This window comes from Ornithorhynchus anatinus, chromosome X5 (assembly GCF_004115215.2).
Source record: "Ornithorhynchus anatinus isolate Pmale09 chromosome X5, mOrnAna1.pri.v4, whole genome shotgun sequence".
Classification (NCBI taxonomy): Eukaryota; Metazoa; Chordata; class Mammalia; order Monotremata; family Ornithorhynchidae; genus Ornithorhynchus; species Ornithorhynchus anatinus.
Window position 1 is genome coordinate 732,206 of NC_041753.1, and position 23,167 is coordinate 755,372.

At 72.8% G+C, this 23,167-nt stretch overlaps 1 protein-coding gene across 1 annotated transcript; it reads left to right on the forward strand.

Moving 5' to 3' along the window:
• The first annotated feature begins 403 nt into the window (after positions 1-403).
• Positions 404-21,790, forward strand: ADAM15 (ADAM metallopeptidase domain 15). Its single transcript, XM_039910850.1, has 24 exons — positions 404-552; positions 1,180-1,271; positions 2,191-2,267; positions 2,355-2,433; positions 2,545-2,621; positions 2,706-2,911; positions 3,604-3,707; positions 3,802-3,870; positions 4,092-4,261; positions 5,180-5,264; positions 5,376-5,524; positions 6,900-7,083; positions 7,318-7,410; positions 7,501-7,811; positions 9,167-9,365; positions 9,455-9,532; positions 10,351-10,462; positions 11,127-11,277; positions 11,857-11,916; positions 12,325-12,391; positions 14,494-14,593; positions 14,784-14,890; positions 16,467-16,708; positions 21,784-21,790. The coding sequence occupies exons 1-24, from the start codon at positions 480-482 to the stop codon at positions 21,788-21,790; spliced, it is 2,892 nt and encodes a 963-aa protein (XP_039766784.1). The 5' UTR covers positions 404-479.
• The last annotated feature ends 1,377 nt before the right edge of the window (positions 21,791-23,167 follow it).

Sequence of the window (23,167 nt, forward strand, 5' to 3'; positions counted from 1 at the left end):
GAGAGCGGGCGGAGGGTCTCACCGAACGGACGGGGCCTCGGTCCGATATGACGTCACGAGAGCGGGCGGGGGGTCTCACAGAACGTCCGGGGGCGGGGCCGCGGTCCCACATGACGTCACGAGTTTGGGCGGAGCGCCCAGAACGCTCGGAGTGATCCCGGGGGGGGGGGGGTCCTCGGCCCGTTATGACGTCACGAGAGCGGGCGGGGTCGGAGCGGGCGCTCCGAGTGGGCGGGGCCTCGGTCCGGCGTGACGTCACGGTCGGGGCCCGGTCGAACGCTCGGAGGGGGCGGGGGCTCGCGGGGCCCCGGGGAGGGGCCGGGCACGTGACGCCCCCGTGGGCGTGTCCCGGACGGGGAGGGGGCGGGGCCGGAGCTCCCGGATCGGGGCCGGCGGCGGCGCGAGTCCCGCGGAGCCGGTCCCCGCGGCGCCTCGCGCAGCCCCGCGGCGTCCCGAGCATCCCCCTCCCCCCCGCCGCCATGCGGCTGGCCCTGCTGTGGACCCTCGGGCTCCTGGGCGCGGGCAGCCCCCCGTCCGCCGCCGCGCACCCCGGTGAGTCCCGCACCCCCGACGGGTCGGGGTGGGGGGGGGGGTGTCCCTCCTTCGGGACGGGATGCTGGGGGGAACAGGCAGGCTTTCGTTGCCGTGGAGACGCGGGATGCCCCCCCCGTCTCCATGGCAACGGGATGCAGGGCCAGGAGCAGGTGGGCATCGCGAGGGTGGGCGCCTCGTCTCCTCTTTCCCCTTTTTTTCCCCTCCGGACCGCCCCCCCCCCCCCGCGGCCCGTGCCAAGCCGTGCCACCCGCCCGGCCCGAGACACTGGCACGGCCTATCCCGGAGGGGTCAAAGGGCAGGTCCCCCTCCTCTTGTCGTCTTCCGCCCCCCCCCCCCCCCATGTCCCCGTCTGTCATTCGATCGATTTCTATCGATGGCTGTTCGGCCGGGGACCGCGAGCTTCTAGACTGTGAGCTCGCGGTGAGCGGGGCTGGCGTCCGCCGACTGTCGTAGGGCACCGTCCCGAGCGCTCGGCGCAGTGCCCCGCACGCGGCGAGCGCTCCGCCGGGACGATCGAATGGATGGAGGAGGGAAGGTCCCGGGGGGGAGGGGGGAGGGGAGGCCGCGGGGGTCCCCGGCTGGGCGGGTGGGGGTCGCGTCCGGTCCTGACGGTGGACCCCGCAGGGGGGCGGCGGCCGGAGCGGACCCCGCCGGGACACGCCACCCCCTTGGTTTTGCGGGGTAACGGGACGGTCAGCCTGAAGGACGCCCTCCGGGTGAGAACCCCCCGCCCCCTCCCCCTCCGGGACTCTCCCCCCGCCCCGGGCCCCTCCCCGCCCCCCGGGATCCTTCCCCACCGGGATCCTTCTCCCCCCGGGACTCTCTCCCCTCCCCCCCCGGGACCCTCCGCCCCCCACGACCCTCCCCACCCCCCCCAGGATCCTTCCCCACCAGGATCCTCCCCCCCCGGGACCCTCTGCCCCCCCCCGGATCCTCCTCCTCCCCCCAAGACCCTCCTTTCCCCCCCCCCCAGTATCCTTCCCCCATAGGACCCTTCCCCTCCAAGGCTCTTTCCACCCCCCGGGACCCTCCCCCTCCCAGGACCCTCCCCTCCCTCCCCAGCATCCTTCCCCCCCAGGATCCTTCCCCCCCCAGGATCCTTCCCCCCCCCAGGACCCTCCACCCCCCAGGACCCTCCTCCCCCTCAGGACCCTCCTCCCCCCCCCCCGACCCTCTCCCCTCCAGGACCCTCCTCCCTCCAAGACCCTCCCCTCCCCCCCAGGACCCTTCCCCTCCGAGACTCTTTCCTCCCCCCCAGGACCCTCCCCCGCCCAGGACCCTCCCCCCCAGGACCCCCCAGCCCAGCTTTCGGAGCTTCGGGCCCCGTCCCGTCCCCGTCCAGCTTCCCCACGTGTCCGGCCCGGGGTTTCGCACTGAGTCACAGGAAGGGCCGGGCGGGGGGGGGGCGGGGGACGGGCCCTCCGCCCCCCACCCCACCCGGCCTCGTTTCCTCCCCGGGGCAGGAAGCCCGGGGGGGTGGGGTGGGGAAGGAGCCGGACCCTCCACCCCCCCAGAACAATGCTCCGCGCCCCGACCCGCTTCCCGCGCCCCCTCCCCCTCCGCCGGGGAGCCCCCCGCCCCCCCGGGGTCCGCGCCCCCGGGGTCACCCTGCCCGGGCCCCCCGCCCCCCGACAGGACGGGCCGCCCTCCGCCCTGCGGATCGCCCTGGACCTGGCGGGACTGGAACGCGTCCTGGACCTGCGTCGGAACGAGTGAGAGGGCGCGGCGGGCCGGGGCGGCGGGGCGGGCGGCGGCCCCCGGCCCGGCGCCGACCCCGTCCCCTCCCGTCCCGCCTCCAGGGTTCTGCTCCCGCGCCCCCCCTCCCCGACGTGGCCCCGGCCGGCCGGACCCCGCCACCCCCGGGCCGGGGACGCCCTGGTGAGTAGGGGGCGAGGGGGAGAGAGACGGGGCGGCGGGCACCGTCGGGGGACGCGGGAGCGGAGGGACGGTGCCCGCCGAGCCTTCCCCTCCCTCCTCCCCGGGCCGCAGGAGAACTGCTGCTATCACGGGACCGTGCTGGGCCTCCCGGACTCCCGGGTCTCCGTCTGCACCTGCTCCGGGCTCAGGTACGGGAGACGGCGGCGGGGCGGCGGGGCGGCGGGGGGGCCGGCGGACCCCAGGCCCCACCGCCGCCCGCTTCTCCGCCGCAGGGGACTGGTGGCGTTGACCCCGGGGGTCAGCCTGGCCCTGGAGCCGACGGCGGGAGGGCCCGACGGCCCCGTCCGGGTCACCGGGACCGACGACCTCCGCCTGCCGGGGGGGTCCTGCGCCACGCGCCCGCCGCCCCCCGGGCCGCGGCCCGCACGGCGGGTAAGGGGCGGCCCCGCCTGGTGGGTGGGGCCCGGGAGCCGGGGGGGCCCGGGTTCTCCGATCCCGCCTCCGCCACTCCTCCGCCGGGGGACCCGGGGCAAATCACTTCTCTGGGCTTCCGGGAAAACGGGGATTTGGACCTGGGGCCCCCCCCCCCCGCGGGACGGCGACCGTGTCCCGCCCCGTTAGCTTCTATCCCTCCCGGCGCTCAGAACGGTGCCCGGCACGCCGTGAGCGCTTAACCGATGCCGTCGTCGTCATCGGAGGGGGAGATGGGCACGGATAGAAATGGGCAGCTCCGCACATTTGAAAAAGCGGCGCGGCTGAGTGGAAAGAGCCCGGGCTCGGGAGTCGAGAGGCCGCGGGCGCTCGTCCCGGCCCCGCCACTTGTCGGCCGTGTGACCTGGGGCGAGTCGCTTCTCTGGGCCTCGGCGACCTCATCTGTGAGATGGGGACTGAGACGCGGGACGGCCCGATAATCTCCCCCGGCGCTCAGGACGGCGCTTGGCGCAGAGCGAGCGCTTAACCGTCGTCGTCGTCGTCAATAAGCGCTTAAATGCCGTGATTCCCCCTAGACTGTGAGCTCGTCGTGGGCGGGGCGACCGTTTATCGTCGTATCGGCCTCTCCCAAGCGCCTGGTCCGGCGCTCCGCACGCAGTGAGCGCTCAGTGAATAGGACGAACGGATGAACGGGAGTGGGAGGGAGGGGAGGGGCCGGGGCGGCGCCCCCCCGGGCAGTGCCCCACCGGGCCGCTCCCTCGCCGCAGGGGCAGACGGGCCGTGGCGGAGCCGGCGGCGAGCCCAGGTTGGTGGAGCTGGTGATCGTGGCCGACCCCTCGGAGGTGAGCGGCGGGGGGGCGGACGGGCAGGTCCCGGGGGCGGGAGGGGGCGGCGATCCGCCCCGTGCCCGCCGACCTCACGCCCGCCTGCCGCCAGGTCCGGCGCTACCCGGATGCCCAGGAGCTCCAGACCCGCATGCTGGAGGTGGCCAACCTGGTGGACGCGGTGAGCGTCGGGGGGCGGGGGGGGGCGGGGGCGAGGCCACGTGGGGAGGGGTCTCCGGGCCCACCCCTTCGAGCCCTCCCCGTCCCCCCCCCAGCTCTTCCATCGGCCGGGGGTGCGGGTGGCACGGGGTGGGGGGGGGCCGGAGCCGGGGGGGAGAGGGCGGGGCCGAGGGGCGGGGGCCTCCTGGACCGCCCCCCCAAGCCCCCCCGCCTCCCCGGCAGTTCTTCCTCCCGCTGGGGGTGCGGGTGGCCCTGGTGGGCATCGAGGCCTGGACCCCCGGGGCCGGCGCGACGCTGAGCCGGGACCCGGGCGCCGCGCTGGACCGGTTCCTCCGCTGGCGCCGGACGGACCTGCTGCCCCGGCTGCCCCACGACAGCGCCCAGCTGGTCACGTGAGCCTCGCGGCGGACCCTCCGGACCCCCCCCCCCCCGACCGCCGCTCGCCCCCGGCCACGGCCGCGCCCCCGAGACACCCCGATCCGGCGATCGACCCGTCGGGTCCGGCGTCGTTTATTGAGCCGTGACCGTGCGCGGGGCACTGTACTGAGCGCTCGGGAGAGAGGGCAGTACGACGGCGTGACGGACACATTCCCCGCCCACGACGAGCGGACGGTCCGGGGGGGGGGGGGAGGCGGACGTTTCCGTAGACCGGTTGGTCGCCGGGCGCGGAGCACGGTACGGGGCGCTGGGGACGGGACGGTCCGGCGGCGACCGGACGCGTTCCCCGCCCGCTGGGAGCCCGCGGTCTGGACGGGGGAGGCGACCCTTTACAGAAATAAATAAATGAGGGATACGGACGTAATCGGCGCGGGGCCGAAGGACGGGCGACGGGTGAAGGGAGCGAGTCAGGGCGAAGCAGGAGGGAGCGGGAGGAGAGGAGGGCCTAGTCTGGGAAGGCCTCCTGGAGGAGGAGACGGGCCTTCGATAAGGCTTTAGCAATCACGTGGGTACCGGTGAAGCGCTTACTCTGTGCCCGGCCCCGTTCTAAGCGCCGGGGGAGATCCGGGGTCATCGGGCGGTCCCACGGGAGGCTCCCGGTGAATCCCCATCTTCCAGAGGAGGGAACCGAGGCCCGGCCCACGGGCTGACAGGGGGCAGAGCCGGGCTTCGAACCCACGCCCTCTGACTCCCAAGCCCTCTCTCCCCTGAGCCGCGCCGCTCCTCTAGTTTGGAAGGGCTTCGCGGGGAGAGGGACGGCGCGGGGGGGGGGTGAGGAGGGTGGGCGGCCGGAGCGGCGAGGCGGCGGAGCGCAGCGCGCGGGTCCCCGCGTCTCGGCCGCGTCGACCCCTCGCCCTCTCCCCCGGCTCCAGGGCCTCTCTGTTCTCCGGCGCCGCCGTGGGCATGGCCGTGCACGACTCCATCTGCTCCCCGGAGTTCTCCGGCGGCGTCAACGTGGTGAGACGACCCCCCCCCCCCCCTCCCCCGGCCGGGCCCCCCGCCCGGCCCCGCGGAGGGCGGCGGTCCCGTCCCTCCCCGCGTCACGCGCCGCGTCCCCTCTGCCCGCAGGACCACTCGGTGAGCGTGCTGGGCCTGGCTTCCACCATGGCCCACGAGCTGGGCCACAGCCTGGGGCTCCCCCACGACCCCCCGGGAGAAGCCTGCCCCTGCCCCGACCGACCCCCCGCCAAGAGCTGCATCATGGAGGCCGCCACCGCGTGAGCCGGGCCGGGGAGGGCCGGGGGGGGCGGGGGGGGGGGGACGCGGGGGGCGGGGGTCCGAACGCACCGGGAGGAGCCATTTCTCTTCTCGTTTTCAAAGTGATCGCCGTTGAGCGTTTACTACGTGCCAGTCTGTTGCGCTTACTGAGTGCTCACCTTTTGCAGAGCGCCGTACTAAGCGCTCGGGAGAGTAATGAGAACGTTGCTGTCGGTTGAGCGCTATGTGCCGAGCGCCGTCCGTCCGGTGGTATTTACTGAGCGCTTACTACGTGCAGAGCGCTGAGGGGTCATCAGGCGGTCCCGCGTGCGGCTCACGGTCTTCGTCCCCATTTTCCAGAGGCGGGAACCGAGCCTCGGAGAATAATGACGACGACGATGTCGGTATCGGTTAAGCGCCCGGTCTGTGCCGAGCACCGTGCTGAGCGCCGGGGGAGATCCGGGGTCATCGGGCGGTCCCACGGGAGGCTCCCGGTCTTCGTCCCCATCTGACGGACGGGGGAACCGAGGCCCGGAGAAGGGAAGTGACTCGCCCACGGTCACCCGGCCGACGGGGGGGCGGGGGCGGGATCCAAACCCGTGACCTCCGACGGCCCGGGCTCTCCCCCCTGAGCCGAGCTGCTTCTCCGTTGAGCGCTCACTCTGCGCCGGGCACCGCGGCGGACGCCGGCGAAATTAGATAGACGGGTGGGACGACGGTCCCGTCCCCGCGCGGGGCCCGCGCTCTCGATCCCCGTTTTCCCCACGAGGGAACGGAGGCCCAGAAAAGCGAAGCGGCTCGCCCGAGGTCGCGCGGCGGATAAGCGGCGGAGCCGGGGTCAGGACCCGGGTCCTTCTGGCGCCCGGAACCCGGGCCCTACCCGCTAGGCCACGCTGCCTCTCGTGACGGTAAAACGATACGAACCGATAACACCTCGGCGGGACGCGACGTTCCCCGCCCACGGTGAGTTCAGGGTCTCGGGGGGGGAGTCTCCCGGCTCCCGGCTCTTCGCCCACCCGGCTTTCTTTCCCAGCAGAAAGACACCGAACTGAGCGCTGGGATAGAGAGAGACCCGCCGGAAAGCAGCGTGGCTCGGTGGAAAGGGCTCGGGAGGCGGAGGTCATGGGTTCGAGCCCTGCCAGCCGGCGAGTCGCTTCACTTCTCTGGGCCTCAGCGACCTCATCCGTTAAATGGGGACGAAGCCCGGGAGCCTCACCGACGGCCGCGGCGTCGGTGGAGCGGCCGGCGGGGGATCCAAGCCAGTCGGGTCTCCCGGTCCTCGTCCCCATCTTCCCGACGGGGGAGCCGAGGCCGAGAGACGAGAAGCGGCTCGACCGGGGTCAGGCGGCGGAGCCGGCCGGTCTCACCCCCCGCCCCCCCCTCTGCCCCCGGCAGGTTCCTGCCCGGCCTGAGCTTCAGCACCTGCAGCCGGGAGGCCCTGGAGCGGGGGCTGCGGGCGGGGGGCAAGGCCTGCCTGTTCGCCCGCGGGGACCCCCGCCCCGCCCGGACCCCCCGGACCCCCCGCTGCGGCAACCTGTTGGTGGAGCCCGGGGAGCGGTGCGACTGTGGCCTCCGCCAGGTGGGTCACGGCCCACCAGCCCGGGGTCCTGCCGCCGAGCCCCGCCGCCGAGCCCCGTGTCGCCCTCCCTGCTCTCACCCCCCGCGCCCGGCCCCAGGCCGCTCCCGTCTGTCGGCCGGCGCTCTCTGCGCCGAGCGGACCGTCGGCGAGTGGTACCCATTGAGCGGCCGCTCCGTGCGGAGCACCCGGGAGGGCACGGACCAACAGATTGTTGCGCGTTTGCTCCCCGGCCAGGACTGCTCTGACCCCTGCTGCAACGCCACCTCCTGCCAGCTGATGCCCGGCGCCCAGTGCTCTTCGGACCAGCTGTGCTGCCGGGATTGCCGGGTGGGCCGGGCGCCGGGGGGGCCGGCGGGGCCGGGGAGGGGGGGGGCGGCCCCGCGGCGCCGCCCGCGCTGACCGCCGTCGCCCCCGCAGTTCCGCCCGGCGGGCTGGGAGTGCCGCCCCCGCCGTGGAGCCTGCGACCTGCCCGAGTCCTGCCCGGGGGACGGGCCGCGCTGCCCGCCGGACGCCAGCCTCGGGGACGGAGAGCCCTGCGGCACGGGGGCCGGGGAGGAGGCCGTGTGCGCGGGCGGCCGCTGCGCGTCCTACGCCGCTCAGTGCCGGGCGCTGTGGGGTCCCGGGGCGAGCCCCGCACCCGGCCCCTGCCTCCTGGCCGCCAACGTCCGAGGCGACGCCTTCGGGAGCTGCGGGCGCCGGGCCGACGGGGGCTACCGGCCCTGTGCCCCCCCGGTGAGTGCCCGCCCCGACCCCCCACCCCCCCCCCCCCCGACCCGGCCTCCCCGCCCTCGCCCCCCCCCGGCCGCGGCCCGGGCCCGGGAGGCGGAGGACCCGGGTTCCGAGCCCCGGCCGAGTCGCTTGGGAGCGGCGTGGCCCGGCGGCTCGAGCCCGGGCCCGGGAGTCGGGAGGTCGGCGTCCCCCGCCTCCGCTTGTCCGCCGGGAGGCCTCGGGCCGGTCGCCTCGCCTCTCCGGGCCTCGGTCCACTCGTCCGGAAGATGGGGACGGAGACCGGGAGCCCCACGGGGGGACGGGGACCGGATCCGATCCGCCGTGCTCGCGTCCTCCGCGGAGCTCGGCGCGGCGTGCGGCACTTAAGCCCTTCAAAATGCCGCCGTCGTCGTCGTCGTCGTCGTCGCCGTCGTCACGATGGTTTAACTCCTCCGGGCCCCGGTTTCCTCGACCGGGGATTCGAGACCCGCCGGTGGCCGGCGCCCGGACCCGTCGGCGGGACCCGGGTTCTAATCCCGGCTCCGCCGCTTGCTGACGTCGGTATCCGTTAAGCGCCTATCGCGTGCAGAGCGCCGTTCTAAGCGCCGGGATGGTTGCAGGGTAATCGGGCCGTCCCGCCCGAGGCTCGCCTGTCCCACCTGTCCGCCGTGGGACCTCGGGCAAGTCGCTTCACTTCTCTGGGCCCCGGGTCCCTCGTCCGGGAGACGGGGATAATAACGGCGTCGGCATCCGTTGAGCGCTTACCCTGTGCCGAGCCCCGTTCTGAGCGCCGGGGGAGATCCGGGGTCATCGGGTTGGCCCACGTGAGGCTCGCGGTTAATCCCCCGTTTTCCAGATGAGGTGAGTGAGGCCCAGAGAAGTGAAGTGACTCGCCCACGGTCACCCAGCTGACCAGGGGCGGAGCGGGGATCCGGACCCGTGACCTCCTCTGGCTCCCAAGCCCGGGCTCTTTCCACCGGGGCACGGCGGGAGCCCCCCCGGGGGACGGGGACCGGGTCCACCCCAGCGCTTAGAACAGCGCCTGCCCCACAGTAAGCGCCTCAGTCGTGGCTCCTACGGTTCTCCCTCCTAACCGAGCCCCCGGGCGGCCCAGGGGCCGGATCGGGCCCGGCGTCCGGAGCGCGGTGAGCGCTTAACGGGTCCCGTCGGTCCGGGCGTGTCTGCTGAGCGCCCGCTGGGCGCGGAGCACTGGCCTGAGCCCGACCCCGCCCGCCGCGCGTCCCCCGACCGGACCGCGCGCCCGCCCCCGGGCGGGGCCGGGCTCCGTCCGGCGCCGGACCGTCCGTCCCGGGCGCCCGGTCCGGCGCTCCGCGCGGAGTAAGCGCCCGGTGAATACTACCGGACGAATTCCCCACAGGGATGCCGGCTGCGGGCAGCTACAGTGCCGGGGCGGCGGCGCCCGGCCCCTGGTGGGCACGGCCCGGGAGACGCGGACGGAGACGGTGGCTGCCAACGGGACCCGGCGGGCCTGCCGCTGGACCCACCTGGACCTCGGCGAGGACGTGGCCCAGCCCCCCCTGGCCCTGACGGGCACCTCCTGTGGCCCCGGCCTGGTGAGGGGGAGGGCGCGGCGGGGACGGTGCCCCCCCCCCCCCGTGCCCCCCGCCCCGACGCCCGCCCACCCCTCCGTCCCCTCCCCCAGGTGTGCGTGGAGCGGAGGTGTCAGCCCGTGGAGACCCTGAAGGCGGAGGAGTGCCGCAGCAAGTGCCACGGACGCGGGGTCAGTCGCGCGGTCGGTCGGCGCGGGCCGCCGGACCGGGCGCCGCGGGGAGGGCGGCACGGCCGCGGACCGGACCCGCGGGCCGGGCGGGTCGGAGGTCGCGGGGTCGGGGGGCTGCCGCCGCGAGAGAGGGACGGAGGGGCTCCGAACGCCCTCCCGCCCACGGAACGCTAACGGTTTTGACGGTGGTGTCTGTGAAGCGCTTCCTAGGGGCCAAGCGCCGCCCTCAGCGCGGCGACGGAGAGCGGATAGTCGGGTCAGACCCGATCGCGCTGCTTCCCGGGCCCGGGAGTCCGCAGCCCGGCTCCGCCGCCTGCCCGCCGCGTGACCCCGGGCCCGTCACCTCCCTCCGCCGGGGCCTCGGCTCCCTCCGAGGAGCGGCGTGGCTCGGCGGGAAAGAGCCCGGGCTCGGGAGCCGGAGGTCGGGGGGTTCGAATCCCGGCTCCGCCGCCTACCCGCCGGGTGACCCCGGGCGAGCCGCTTCGCTTCCCTGGGCCTCGGTTCCCTCATCCGTCGAACGGGGATGATGAGCGGGAGCCCCACGGGGGCCGGCCCGACCACCCCGTAATCTCCCCCAGCGCCGGGAACGGCGCTCGGCGCCTAGGAAGCGCTTAACGGGTACCGCGACTGCCCGACGGGCGGACCCATTGCGCCGCAGAGCCCTCTTTGGCTCGTTGGTTCGTTGGGCGGTATTGACTGAGCGCGCGCTGCGCGCAGAGCGCCGTACCGAGCGCTCGGGACGGACGGTTCGGCGGCGGAGAGGGACCGTCCCCGCCCCGCGACGGGCTCCCAGATGCCACCCGTCCTGCCCCCTCCAGGTCTGCAACAGCCGCGGGCACTGCCACTGTCAAGAGGGGTGGGCGCCGCCCAACTGCGAGACTCACGGCACCGGAGGCAGTGTGGATAGCGGGGCCCTGGGCCAGCCCAAAGGTGATAACGATATTAATAATGGTATTTTTTAAGCGGTTACCGTGTGCCGGGCTAAGCGCCGGAATGACGACGACGGTATCCGTCAGGCGCTCACTCCGCGTCGAGCACCGTTCTAAGCGCCGGGGTGGCGAGAAGCAGCGCGGCTCAGTGGCACGAGCGCGGGGCCGGGAGTCAGAAGGACCTGGGTTCCTAACCCCGGCTCCGCCCCGAGTCCGCCGTGTGTCCCCGGGCGAGTCGCTCCACTCCTCTGGGCCTCAGCGACCTCATCTGGAAAACGGGAGCGAAGAGCGGGGACGGCGTCCGACCCGGACGGCGCCCACCGGGCGCCGTGCTGGCGATCCTCCCCGCGGGCCCATCCGATCGGCCCCGGTCCCGCGCGGAGCTCACGGTCTCGGGTCCCCGTTGGACGGACGAGGGAAGTGAGGTGCGGAGAAGCGAGGGGGGCGGCCCCCGGGGCGCCCGGCGGACGGGTGGCCGAGGAGGGATCGGAACCCGCGACCCTCCGACTCCCGGGCCCGGCCGCGATCCGCCGCGCCGCGCCGCTTCCCCGCGCCGCGTCCCCGGCGTCCGCGTCCCCGTGGCCCCCCGACTCGGTTCCCCCTCCCGGCCCCTTGGTTCCGGGACCCCCCCCGACCGCTGACCTCCGACCCCTCCCTCCCCGCAGCGGCCCGCTCCCTGACCGCGGGCCTGCTCCTCAGCCTGACCCTGCTGCTGCTGCTGCTGGTGGCCCTGGGGGTCTGGTACAAGCACCGGCTCCGTCGCCGCTCCCTCCGCCGGGGCCCGGGCCGGCTCAAGGGGACCGGCGGGCTGGACAGGTAGCCCTCGGACCCCGCCGTCCCGCGCCCGCCCCCCCCCCCCCCGTCGTGTCGCCCCCTCCCCTGCCCAAGCCTCCCTCCGCGTTCCTCTTTTGATAATAAGAACAATAACGTGGGGATCGGTCGAGCGCTTCCCAGGCGCGGAGCACCGTTCTAAGCGCCCGTCGGGGGGCGGGGGCGGAGTTCGAACCCGTGACCTCGGACTCCCCAGCCCGGGCTCTTGCCACCGAGCCTAAAGAGAGCGGTGTCTGTCGAGCGCTCGCTAGGCGCCGGGCGCCGTCGGGAGCGCCGGGGCGGAGACGAGCAAACCGGGTCGGCCCCAGCCCCCGTCCCGCCGGCCTCCGTCCCCGTTTGCCAGGTGAGGTCGCCGAGGCCTCGAGAAGTGAAGTGACTCGCCCGAGGTCACTCGGCGGGCACGGGGCGGAGCGGAGGTCGGGACCCACGACCTCCTGCCTCCCGGGCCCCGGGCTCCAGCCGCTCGGGCCATCCCGCTGCCCCTCCGCCCCCCGCCCCCGCCCGGACCCCACACCCCCGTGCGGACCCCCGCCCCTCCCGCGCCGACCCCTCCCTCCCCCGCAGCGAGGCGGCGGAGACGCGGGTTCGGTTCCTCCACGGGAGCTTCTGGGCGAACGGCTGGGGGTAAGCCAGAGTAAATGGGGGGGTGGGGGAGGGAGAGCACCCCTTCCGCCCTAACCCTAAACGCGTCCGTGTAACGTCCGTCCGTCCGTTCGGTGGTATTTATGGAGCGCTTCCTGGGTGCAGAGCGCCGTACCGGGCGCTCGGAACGGGCCGGCCGGTAACGGAACCGGTCATTCATCCGGTGGTACTTCTCGAGCGCCTCCCGTGCGCGGAACGCTGTCCCGGGCGCTCGGGAAAGGGCCACGCGGCAATCGGGAGAGGCCGCCCCCGCCCCCGGCGAGCGCAGAGAAAAGGGGCGGGGGGGGGGGGGTCGTCCCGTCGCGTTCTCCCGAGCGCGCGGCGCGGCCCTCCGCGCGCAGTGAGCGCTCAGCGGACGGGTCGACCGTCTGACCCTCCCTCCGCTGCCAGGGGCCCGCAGACCAGTCTCCCCCGGCGCTCCCGGGCGACCGAGCTCCAGTCGCTGTCCGGCGCTAAGGTGAGCCGGGGGGCGGGGGGGGGAGGGAAGGGGTTTCGGGGGGCGGGGGGCCCGGCACGAGGTGGGAGCCCCCTTCCCTCTCCTCCCGCCCCCTCCGGCGTCGCCCCGGCACTTGGATCCGGTCCCCCGTCCCTCGGCCCCGCGGCCCCGATGCGTCGCATCCGGAATCGAATTCACCGCCACCGGCGCCGGTCTCCCCCTCCGGACCGTAAGCTCCTCGTGGGCAGGGACCCCCGTCCTCTGCCAAGATGCGTCGGGGCGGCGCTCCGCGCACCGAAAGCGCTTCGTAGGCACGGTCGAGTGATCGACGGGGGGCGGGGGGGGGGGGGGTTTAATCGTGGGGGGCCTCTCCTCCCGCTTTCCTCCCCCCAGCGGGGAAGGGGGCGTGTGCCCCCGCCCCGTCGTCGCCCCCCACCCTTCCTCCCTCCTCCCCCGGTCTTCCCCTCCCCTCCCTCCCGCCCCCCGTTCCACCCCGTCTTCCTTCCAGCCCCCGCCGCTCTTCCTCCCTCTCCCCCGGCCCCTTCCCCTCAACCCCTCTTCCTTCCAGCTCCTCTTCCTCTCTCCCCTCCAGCCCCTTCCCCTCGCCCCCTCGCCCTTCCAGCCCCTGCCCCTCGCCCCCTCGCCCTTCCCGCTCCCGCCCCTCATCCCGTCCTCCTTCTAGCCCCTGCCCCTCGCCCCCCGGCCCCCTCTTGCCTCCGCCCCCCGTCCCCCCCCCAGTCCCCGGCCATCGCCCCCTCTCCCTTCCCGCCCCAGGCGGTGGCGGGCCCTGCCCTCCTCCGCCCGCCGGCGCCTCGCCGCCGCCCTGGACCGTGCCCGGGGAAGGGGGCTGGCGCTGCCTGCGGGGGTGGGGGCGCCCCCCCGCTCAGGGGTGGGTAAGCGCCCTCGACGCCCACGTCGGCGGGGCCGGGGGGGGTTGCGGGGAGGGGGGCGGCGGGACCGGCTCCCCGCACGACGCCCGCAGCCCGGCGCCTCCCCCGTCCCGCCCTCCGCGGACGCCCCGACCCCGCGTGAGGCCGCGGGCCGGCGGGCGCCGTGCCCGCGGGCCCCTCCGCCGCCGCCACCCACCCCGCATCTCTGCCACCCCGCCGCTCCCCGCCCGTCCCCGTCCGCCTCTCTTCATCCGTCGCGGTCCCCGACCCCGTCTCTCGGGTCCCCGACCCCCCCCCCCCCCGCGCCCGTGGTCCGTGTCCCCGTCCCCTCTCCGCCTCCGTCTCTCCGCGGCCCGGCGGGCCCGGCCACCCCCGCCCCCCCTCTGGGCCTCTCCCGCCCGACCCCGTGCCCGGACCCCGGCAGGTAAACCCGGGCCGGGGGGCGGGGGGCCCCCGGAGGGGCGTCGGCGGGGAGGGGGCCTCGTCCTCGCCGCCGCCACGCGGTCTCCCTTCTCCCGCCCCTCTCCTCTCCCCCCGCTCGCGTCTGCCCGCCGCCCGGCATCGTCGGCTCCCGCCCCCCGCCCGCCCCGCCGCGCGCCCCCCGCTCGCCGGCCGCGCCCTCTCTCTGCCCCGCCCGGGCCGCGGACCCCGGCCGGCCCGACCCCCCCCCTCGCGCCCGCCGCCCCCCGACCCCGCGGCCGGGAGCCGGCAGGTGACGAGCCCGGCCGGCCCGGTCGGTGGAGCGGGAGGCTCCTCGTCTCGGGGTCCCGGGTCCGGGTCCCCCGCCGGGCGTGGAGAAGCTCGGGCCCGGGGGTCCGGGGGTCACGGGTCGTCCCCCCCCCCCCGGCTCCGCCGCCCGTCGGCTCCGTGCCCCGGGGCGGCTCACGTCGCCTCCCCGGGCCTCGGTTTCCTCACCTGGATTAAGACCGGGAGCCCCGCGGGGGACGGGGGCCGCGACCGGCCCCGGCGCTCGGAACGGCGCCCGGCCCGTGGCAGGCGCTTAAACGCCGTAATTATCACGACCCGCCCGCGGGAAGCGCTCGGTAGATACGGCCGCCCGGGGGGATCGAATGAATGGACCCGCAAGACGGGGACGAAGCAAGGGTGTGAGCCCGGGCCCCGGGTCCGATCCGATCCGCCTGTGTCGGCCCCGGCGCTCGGCCCGGCGCCCGGCGAGCGCTTAACGGGCGCCGTGGTCACCATCGCTCCCCGCGCTCCGTACGCGCTCGATAGATTCGATCGAACCGACGGATCCGTAAGACGGGGATCGGGAGCGGGAGCCCTCCGTGGGACGGGGACCGCGTCCACCCCCGTTTGCCCGGCCGGGCACGTGGTAGGCGCTTGAGAGATGCCTCTGATGTCCTGATCGAGACCGGGGGGGCGGGGGGGGGGGGAGAGCGCACGACGCCCACCTTCTCCGTGGCGGGACCGGGGGCTCGGAGACCCCGTCGAGGGGGGCTGTCCCCCACCCCCCGGACCCCGGGGCCCCGCCCCCTCCCCGACGCCCTGCTCTCCCCCCGCAGGTTCAGGGCCCCGCCAAGCCCCCCGCCCCCCGGAGGCCCTCGCCCACCGACCCCTGCGGCCGAGAGCTCCCCGACGCTACCGCTCTGGCCGCGACGGCGCCCTCCAGGTAAGGGGGCGCCCGCTGTAACCCCGGCCCCGCCGAGGGGGACCTCGGACGGGTCACTTCCCTTCTCGGGGCCGCCGTTCCCTTCTTCCGGACGATGGGGATCCAGAGTCGGCGGCAAGAGCCCGGGCTTGGGAGTCCGAGGTCACGGGTTCGAATGCCGGCCCCGCCCCCGGGCAGCTGTGCGACTGCGGGCGAGTCGCGTCGCTTCTCCGGGCCTCACGTCCCCCCGTCTGGAAGATAACGATAACAGCGTTGGTGTTTGTTAGGCGCTCGCTGTGTGCAGAGCACCGTCCTGAGCGCCGCAGGGGAATCGGGTCGTCCCACGCGGGGCTCCCGGTCTTCATCCCCATTTTCCAGGTGAGGTGACCGAGGCCCGGAGAAGCGAAGCGACCTGCCCACGGTCACCCAGCCGACGGGTGGCGGGTGCCGGGATTCGAACCCACGACCTCTGACTCCAAAGCCCGGGCCCTCTCCGCCGAGCCGCGCTGCTTCTCTAAAATGGGGATGAAGACTGGGAGCCTCCCGTGGGACGGCCTCACGACCCCGGATCTCCCCCAGCGCTTAGAGCGGTGCCCCGCACAGAGTGAGCGCTTAACAGATACCAGCGTCGTCACTGCTATCGTTAAGAGGGTGAGCCGGATGGGGACCGGCTCCCTCGATTCTACGCCGGCGCTTCGGACGGCGCTTGGCACGCGGTGAGCGCTTAGAGAGGCCGCGTGGCTGAGCGGAAAGAGCCCGGGTTTGGGCGTCGGAGGTCGTGGGTTCCGATCCCGGCTCCGCCGCCTGCCTGCTGGGTGACGTTGGGCGGGGCACCTCCCTCCTCTGGGCCTCGGCGACCTCACCGCAAGCAAGGCTCAGCGGCTGGAGCCCGGGCCCGCGAGGCAGGAGGCGGCGGGTTCCGATCCCGGCTCCGCCCCGTGTCCGCTCTGTGAATCTGGGCGGGTGGCTTCGCTTCTCTGGGCCTCAGTTTCCTCATCTGTCAAATGGGGATTGAGACGGGGAGCGGGGACTGGGTCCGAGCCCGTTTGCTCGGACCCGCCCCGGCGCTCAGCACAGTGCCCGGCCCACACCGCGCGCCCGACGGACACCACGGTTGCCGTTCGTTCGTTCGATCGTATTTACCGAGCGCTTGCGCTGTGCGGAGCACCGCGGTGAGCGCTTGGGACGGTATCGTTATCACCGGCGGGGGCGGGGGGCGGGGGGGGGGGCGAGGACAGACCCCGAAGTAATCGAAAGACGGCAGGACCAGAGTACGAAATGTTTACCCACGGGATCACACTCGCCTCGCGCCGGTGTGTCGCCGGTGCTCCGCGCCAAGTGAGCACTCACTGAATACCACCGATGGATCGGTCACGGGGGGGGGGGGCGGGGGTGGAGGGCCCGGAAAGACTGCTGGGGGAAATGCCCAAGCATTCATTCCATCGGATCCCCCGAGCGCTTACCGCGTGCAGAGCGCTGTGCTGAGCGCTGGGGAGAGGAGGAGAGCCCCGCAGAGGGACGCACTCCCTGCCCGCGAGGAGCTGGCGGCCCCTTCGTCTCCCCCGACCCGTCCCCCCGTCTCTCTCTCTGTCCCCAGGCCGGCGCCCCCGCCCCCCAGCTGTACCGCGACAGGCACCGGCGCAGCCCCCTGACCCCGCCCTCGAGCCGCGTCGGCCCCGGCCCCGGCCCGGGGGACCCCCGGCGCCGCCGAGGGCGCCGGCGGAGCGCGGCGGAGGGTCGCCGGGCCTCCCGCCGCGCCGGCCGAGGACCGCGTGGCGCCGTCGGGCCGCCCGCCGCGCTCTGGGGGACCCGCGTCGGGGCCGGGGGTCCCGCCGCCCAGTGGGGGGAGGGGTGCGCGCCGCCCTCGCCGCGTCCCCCGCCCGCCCCGCCGGGGTCTGCGTCGCCCGGCCCGAGGTCCCCGCCCCGTCGGCCCGTCGGGGCGGACCCTCCCGCGGGGCCGGGGTTCGGAGGGCCGACAATAAAAGCGAGGAGCCGAGATCGTCTTGGCCTCCGTCCTCGCCCCGTCCCTTTCTCTCTCTCTCTAGTCGTCCGGCAGCGTGGCTCAGCGGCGAGAGCGCGGGCCCGGGAGTCCGGGGTCGTGGGTTCGAATCCCAGCCCCGCCCCTCGACCGCCGGCGAGTCGCTCCGCCTCTCTGGGCCTCGGTTCCCTCATCTGTCAAATGGGGGTGAAGACCGGGAGCCCCACGTGGGACGGCCCGATGACCCCGTCTCTCCCCCGGCGCTCAGAACGGCGCTCTGCGCGTAGTAAGCGCTCAGCGGACACCGACGCGGTCGTCCACGAGAAGCGGCACGGCGCAGCGGCTGGAGCCCGGCCCTGGGAGTCAGGTGGTCACGGGTTCCAATCCCGCCCCCGCCACCCGTCTGCCCGGTGACCTCGGGGAAGTCACTTGGCTTCTCCAGTTCCCTCATCGGTCAGATGGGGACGGGGACTGGGAGCCCCAGGCGGGACGAGGACCGCGTCCAACCCCGTTTGCTCGGATCCACCCCGGCGCTTAGTACGGGGCCCGGCACGTGGGACGCGCTCAACGGGAGGCACGGTTACCGTTGCGCCGTCCTTCCCCGTCCCCGTGCCTTGCCACCGGGGAGGAGGGCGGAGGAGCACGTGGGCACCCGTCGGCGAGGCCTTCCTTCCTATCGCCCGACATTCCCTCCTATCGCCCGATGTTCCCGCGTCGCGACGGGGGGGGGGGCCGTGTGGAGCGGCGGCGTTCCCGGGGTGGGCTGTGGACGACGGGCCCGGCAGGGAGGAAGACGACAGGCTGGGTAACGATGATAGTAATAATGACGACGATAGCATTCGCTAAGCGCTCGCTAGGCGCCAAGCACCGTTCTAAACGCTGGGGCAGACACGGGCTAATCAGGTCCCACGTGGAAGCGGCGCGACTCAGCGGAAAGAGCCCCGGCTTGGGAGTCGGGGGTCACGGGTTCGGATCCCGGCCCCGCCACTGGTCAGCCGTGCGTGACCGTGGGCGAGTCGCTTCACCGCTCTGGGCCTCCGGTGACCTCATCTGGAAAATTGGGGATTAACCGTGAGCCCCACGTGGGCCGACCCGATGACCCCGGATCTCCCCCAGCGCTTAGAACGGTGCTCGGCACACAGTAAGCGCTTAACGGATACCAACACTAGTATTATCAGAGGTCACGGGATCTGATCCCCACTCCGCCGCCTGTCAGCTGGGGGGCTTTGGGCAGGCCGCTTCACTTCTCTGGGCCTCAGTGGCCTCCCCTGGGACCGTGAGCCCCACAGGGGACGGTCCGATCACCCCGTATCCCTCCCGGCGCTCAGCACAGTGCTTCGCACACAGTAAGGGCTTAGCAAGGGCCAATCGTTAACGATGCGGGGCTCACAGTCTCCGTCGGCATTTGACAGGCGAGGTCGCCGAGGCCCAGAGAGGCGAAGCGACTTTTCGTTCGATAGTATTTACTGAGCGCTCACTATGTGCGGAGCACCGTACTAAGCGCTTGGAACGGACGATTTGGCAACGGAGGGAGACGGTCCCCGCCCGAGGACGGGCTCACGGTCTAATCGGGGGAGACGGAGGGCAAAGCCAAACAAAACAGAGGAAAACGAGACGACGTCGTCAAGATGAATAGAATCAAGGAGAGATACACCTAATTCACAGAGTAAACGGGGTGATAAATAACCTATAGGAAGGAGCACAGTGCTGAGGGGAGGGGAAGGCACTTCTCGGTGCCTCAGTCCCCTCTTCTGGAAAACGGGGATGAAGACCGCGAGCCTCACCTGATGACCCCGTACAATAATGGCGGTATCTGTCAAGCGCCCACTACGCGCCGAGCACCGTTCCAAGCGCCGGGGCGGACACGGGGGGAATCGGGTCGTCCCCCGCGGGGCTCCCGGTCTTCATCCCCACTTGACAGACGAGGGAACCGAGGCACCGAGAGGTGGAGCGACTCGCCCGAAGTCACACAGCCGCCGAGTGGCCGAGCCGGGATCCGGACCCGCGGCCTCCGACCCCGAAGCCCGGGCTCAGAACGGGGCTCGGCCCACAGGAAGCGCTTCACGGATGCCCAGCGAATGAGGTCGTCGGACGCCGGCCCCGTGGGGCTCCCGGTCTCCATCCGGCGTTGGCCCAGTGGAAAGAGCCCGGGCTTGGGCGTCAGCGGTCGCGGGTTCGGATCCCAGCTCTGCCATTTGGCCGTGTGACCGGGAAGGGACCGAGGGGTCCCTTCACTTCCCCGTGCCTCAGTTCCCTCCTCCGTAAAATGGGGACCGACCCGATGAGCCCTTCCCGCCCCCGGCGCTTAGAACGGTGCCGTGCACGGAGCGAGCGCTTGACAGATACCAACGCGATTCTCATCGTCCCCATTTGACAGAGGACGGAACCGTGGCCGGGAGGGGCGAAACGACCGAGCCGAGGTCACCCCCGGGGGACAGGTGGGGCAGGAGGAGGAGGAGGCGGGATTAGGCGGGATCGGGAAGCAGCGCGGCTCAGCGGAGAGAGGCCGGGCTTCGGAGTCCGAGGTCATGGGTTCGGCTCCCGGCCCGGCCCCTCGTCGGCCCGGGTGACCGTGGGCCGGTCGCTTCGCCTCTCCGGGCCTCAGTTCCCTCATCTGGGAGATGGGGATTCGCCGTGAGCCTCACGGGGGACCGCCCGATCACCCCGGATGTCCCCCGGCGCTTGGAACGGTGCTCCGCACCGAGTACAGATCCCAACGTCGCGATTATTAACCCGGGTCCTCGGAGGTCCAGAGGCCGGCGGGGCGAGGAGGAGGAGGGAAGGGGAGGAGGAGGAGGAGAAGGGCCGGGCCCGGCCGGGGATGGGGCGGATCCCATGGGTCTGGGCCTTGGCGCACCTGATTCCCCCCGAGGCTCGGGAACAAAGGCGCTTTGTACGCCGCCGCCGCCGCCTCCCTCATCACACCTCTGCCGCGGGCGGGGGGCTTCGACGCCCAGAAAACCGACGGGGAGGGGAGGGGGAGGATGACGATGGGCTTGGTTAAGCCCTCGCTTCCGGGGGGCGTCCGAAGCGACGGGGCCGCGCTCCCGCTCCTCATCCCCATTCGACGGAGGAGGGAACTGAGGCCCGGAGAGGCGACCTGCCCGACGTCACCCAGCGGACGAGTGGAGGGGGCGGGATCAGAACCCGGGACCCGGGGCTCCCCAGCCCGCCATTCGTTCGGTCGCGTCTGTCGAGCGCCCACCCTGCGCAGAGCGCTGTGCTGAGCTTAGAGAAGCAGCGCGGCCCAGTGGCAAGAGCCCGGGCTTGGGAGTCCGAGGTCGTGGGTTCGACCCCCCCCCGGCTCTGCCCCTCGTCAGCCGGGCGACTGCGGGCCGAGTCGCTTCCCCCCCTCCGGGCCTCGGTTCCCCCGTCTGTCAGACGGGGATGAAGACCGGGAGCCCCGCGGGGGACGACCCGATCCCCCGCCGTGTCCGCCCCGGCGCCTGGAACGGCGCCCGGCACATCGGAGCGCTTCACGAGGACCGACGTTAATTGTTCACGGACACGCGGCCAACGGGGAGAGGCCATCTGGCGTCGATGTCATCGAGAGAAATGGGATCACGGAGATATATATATATATATATATATACGTATCATTCGCGATAATAAATAATCCGATATACAAGCACGCCCGGTCGGTCCCGCTTCCCGCCGTCCTCGGCCCCGTGTGGGCGGCCGTCGTCTCCCTTCGCGGCGGCCGGATTGTGCCCTCCGAGCGCCCGGTACGGTGCCCCGCCCGCCGGAAGCGCTCGATAAATACCGGTGATAACCGTAACAGCAACGACGGCGTCTGTTGAGCGCTCACTCTGGGCGGAGCACCGTCCTAAGCGCCGGGGGAGATACGGGGTCATCGGGTCGTCCCGCCGGAGGCTCCCGGCCTTCGTCCCCGTTCTCCAGACGAGGAACTGAGGCCCAGTGGAGTGAAGCGACTCGCCCACCGTCACACAGCTGACGGGTGGCAGGGCCGGGATCCGCACTCGCGACCGCGCCCTTCCCGCTGAGCCGCACTGCTCGACGGCATTTTGTTAGGCGCCTACTGTGTGCCGGGCACCGTTCTAAGCGCTGAATCCAGAAGCGGCGAGGCTTGGCGGAAAGAGCTCGGGCTTGGGAGTCAGAGGTCGTGGGTTCGAATCCCGGCTCTGCCCCTTGCCAGCTGTGTGGCTTTGGGCGAGTCACTTCACTTCTCCGGGCCTCAGTGACCTCATCTGTAAAATGGGCATTGACTGTGAGCCCCACGTGGGACAACCTGATCACCTTGTAGCCCCCCCCCCCGGCGCTTCGAACGGTGTCCTGCACACAGTGAGCGCTTAACAGACACCAACATTATTAATACGATCGAATGAACAAATCGGTGACCCCGGAGGGGGTCGGGGGGGCGCCGGGGGGGGGCGCGCGCTTGGGGGGGGGCGGTGGTCAGGTGTGGAGCGCGATGGGGCAAGTCACTTCACTTCTCTGAGCCTCAGTTCCCTCATCTGTCAAATGGGGATGAGGCCTGGGAGCCCCACCTCATCACCTTCTACCCCCAGCGCACAGAGAAGCGGCGTGACTCAGTGGAAAGAGCCCGGGCTTAGGAGTCAGAGGTCACGGGTTCCAATCCCGGCCCTGCCACTTGTCAGCCGGGTGACCGTGGGCCAGTCACTTCACTTCTCCGGGCCTCCGTTCCCTCGTCTGGAAAAATGGGGATGAAGACCCTGAGCCTCACGTGGGACGACCTGATGACCCTGGATCTACTCCAGCGCTCAGAACAGTGCTCGGCACAGAGTAAGCGCTTAACAGATACCAACGTTGTTATTATTGGCACATAGTAAGCGCTTACCGAATGCCATCATTATGTGACTGGGGGGGGGGGCAGGGGTGGAGGGCGCGCAGGCAGCCCGGTGGCCCGTCGTTGGGCAGGGACGGTCCCTCTCTGTTGCCCGGTGTCCATTCCCAGCGCCTAGGACAGTGCTGTGCGCCGAGCGAGGGCGCAGAACGACACCCCGGCCCTGCCGCTCGTCAGCCGCGTGACCGTGGGCCGGTCACTTCGCTTCTCCGGGCCTCGGTTCCCTCATCTGGAAAACGGGGACGCAGCCCGCGAGCCTCCCGCGGGCCCACCCGATGCCCCCGGATCTCCCCCGGCGCTTCGAACGGTGCCGGGCGCATAGTTCAGCCCGGGCTTGGGAGTCAGAGGTGGTGGGTTCTAATCCCGGCCCCACCACTCGCCAGCCGCGTGACTGGGCGAGTCGCTTCACTCCTCTGGGCCTCGGCGACCTCATCTGCAAAATGGGGATTAAAACCGTGAACCCCCCACGGGGGACAACTCCATCACCCCGTACCCCCCCCCCCGCGCTCAGAACGGCGCTCTGCACGTAGTAAGCGCTTAACGAATACCACCGTTGTCATCGGAGAAGCAGCGTGGCTCAGTGGAAAGAGCCCGGGCTTGGGAGTCAGAGGTCATGGGTTCGACTCCCGCCTCTGCCACTTGTCAGCTGGGTGACCGTGGGCGAGTCACTTCACTTCTCTGGGCCTCGGTTCCCTCATCTGGAAAATGGGGGTGAAGACCGGGAGCCCCACGGGGGACGACGCGATGACCCCGGATCTCCCCCGGCGCTCGGAACGGCGCTCGGCACCTAGGGAGCGCACAACAGGTACCAACATCAACTAATTGATTGATGCTCTGGGCCTCGGTTCCCTCATCTGGAAAATGGGGATGAAGACCGGAAGCCCCACGGGGGACGACGCGATGACCCCGGATCTCCCCCGGCGCTCGGAACGGCGCTCGGCACCCAGCGAGCGCTTAACAGATACCTACATCAATTAACTAGTTAATTCGTTCTCTGGGCCTCGGTTCCCTCGTCTGTAAAGCGGGGGCGAAGACCGGGAGCCCCACGGGGGACGACGCCATGACCCCGGATCTCCCCCGGCGCCCGGCACGGAGTGAGGGCTTAACGGATCCCACCGTCATCATTACTGTTAAGCGCCCGATGGGAGAAGCGGCGTGGCCCGGTGACGGGTTCGAATCCCCGCTGGGCCGGGGGGCCGGGGGCGAGTCACTTCACAGTGGGCCGAAGACCGGGAGCCTCGGGTGGGACGACCCCACGACCCCGGATCTCCCCCGGCGCCCTGCCCAGAGTAAGCGCTCGAGGGATACCAACGTCGGGATCATTTAAGGAGGAAGGGACGAACGCGTGGGAGTCCGCCAAGGGTTAAGGCCAAGTCGGCCCAAGTTTGGCGGCGGCGGGAGCCCTGGTTGGTGGAAAGTGAGAGGGCGGGACCGGGGCCGCCCCCCGGCCGCCCCCGCCCGGCCCCCGGCCCCGTCTCCCCACTCGGCTCCCCGT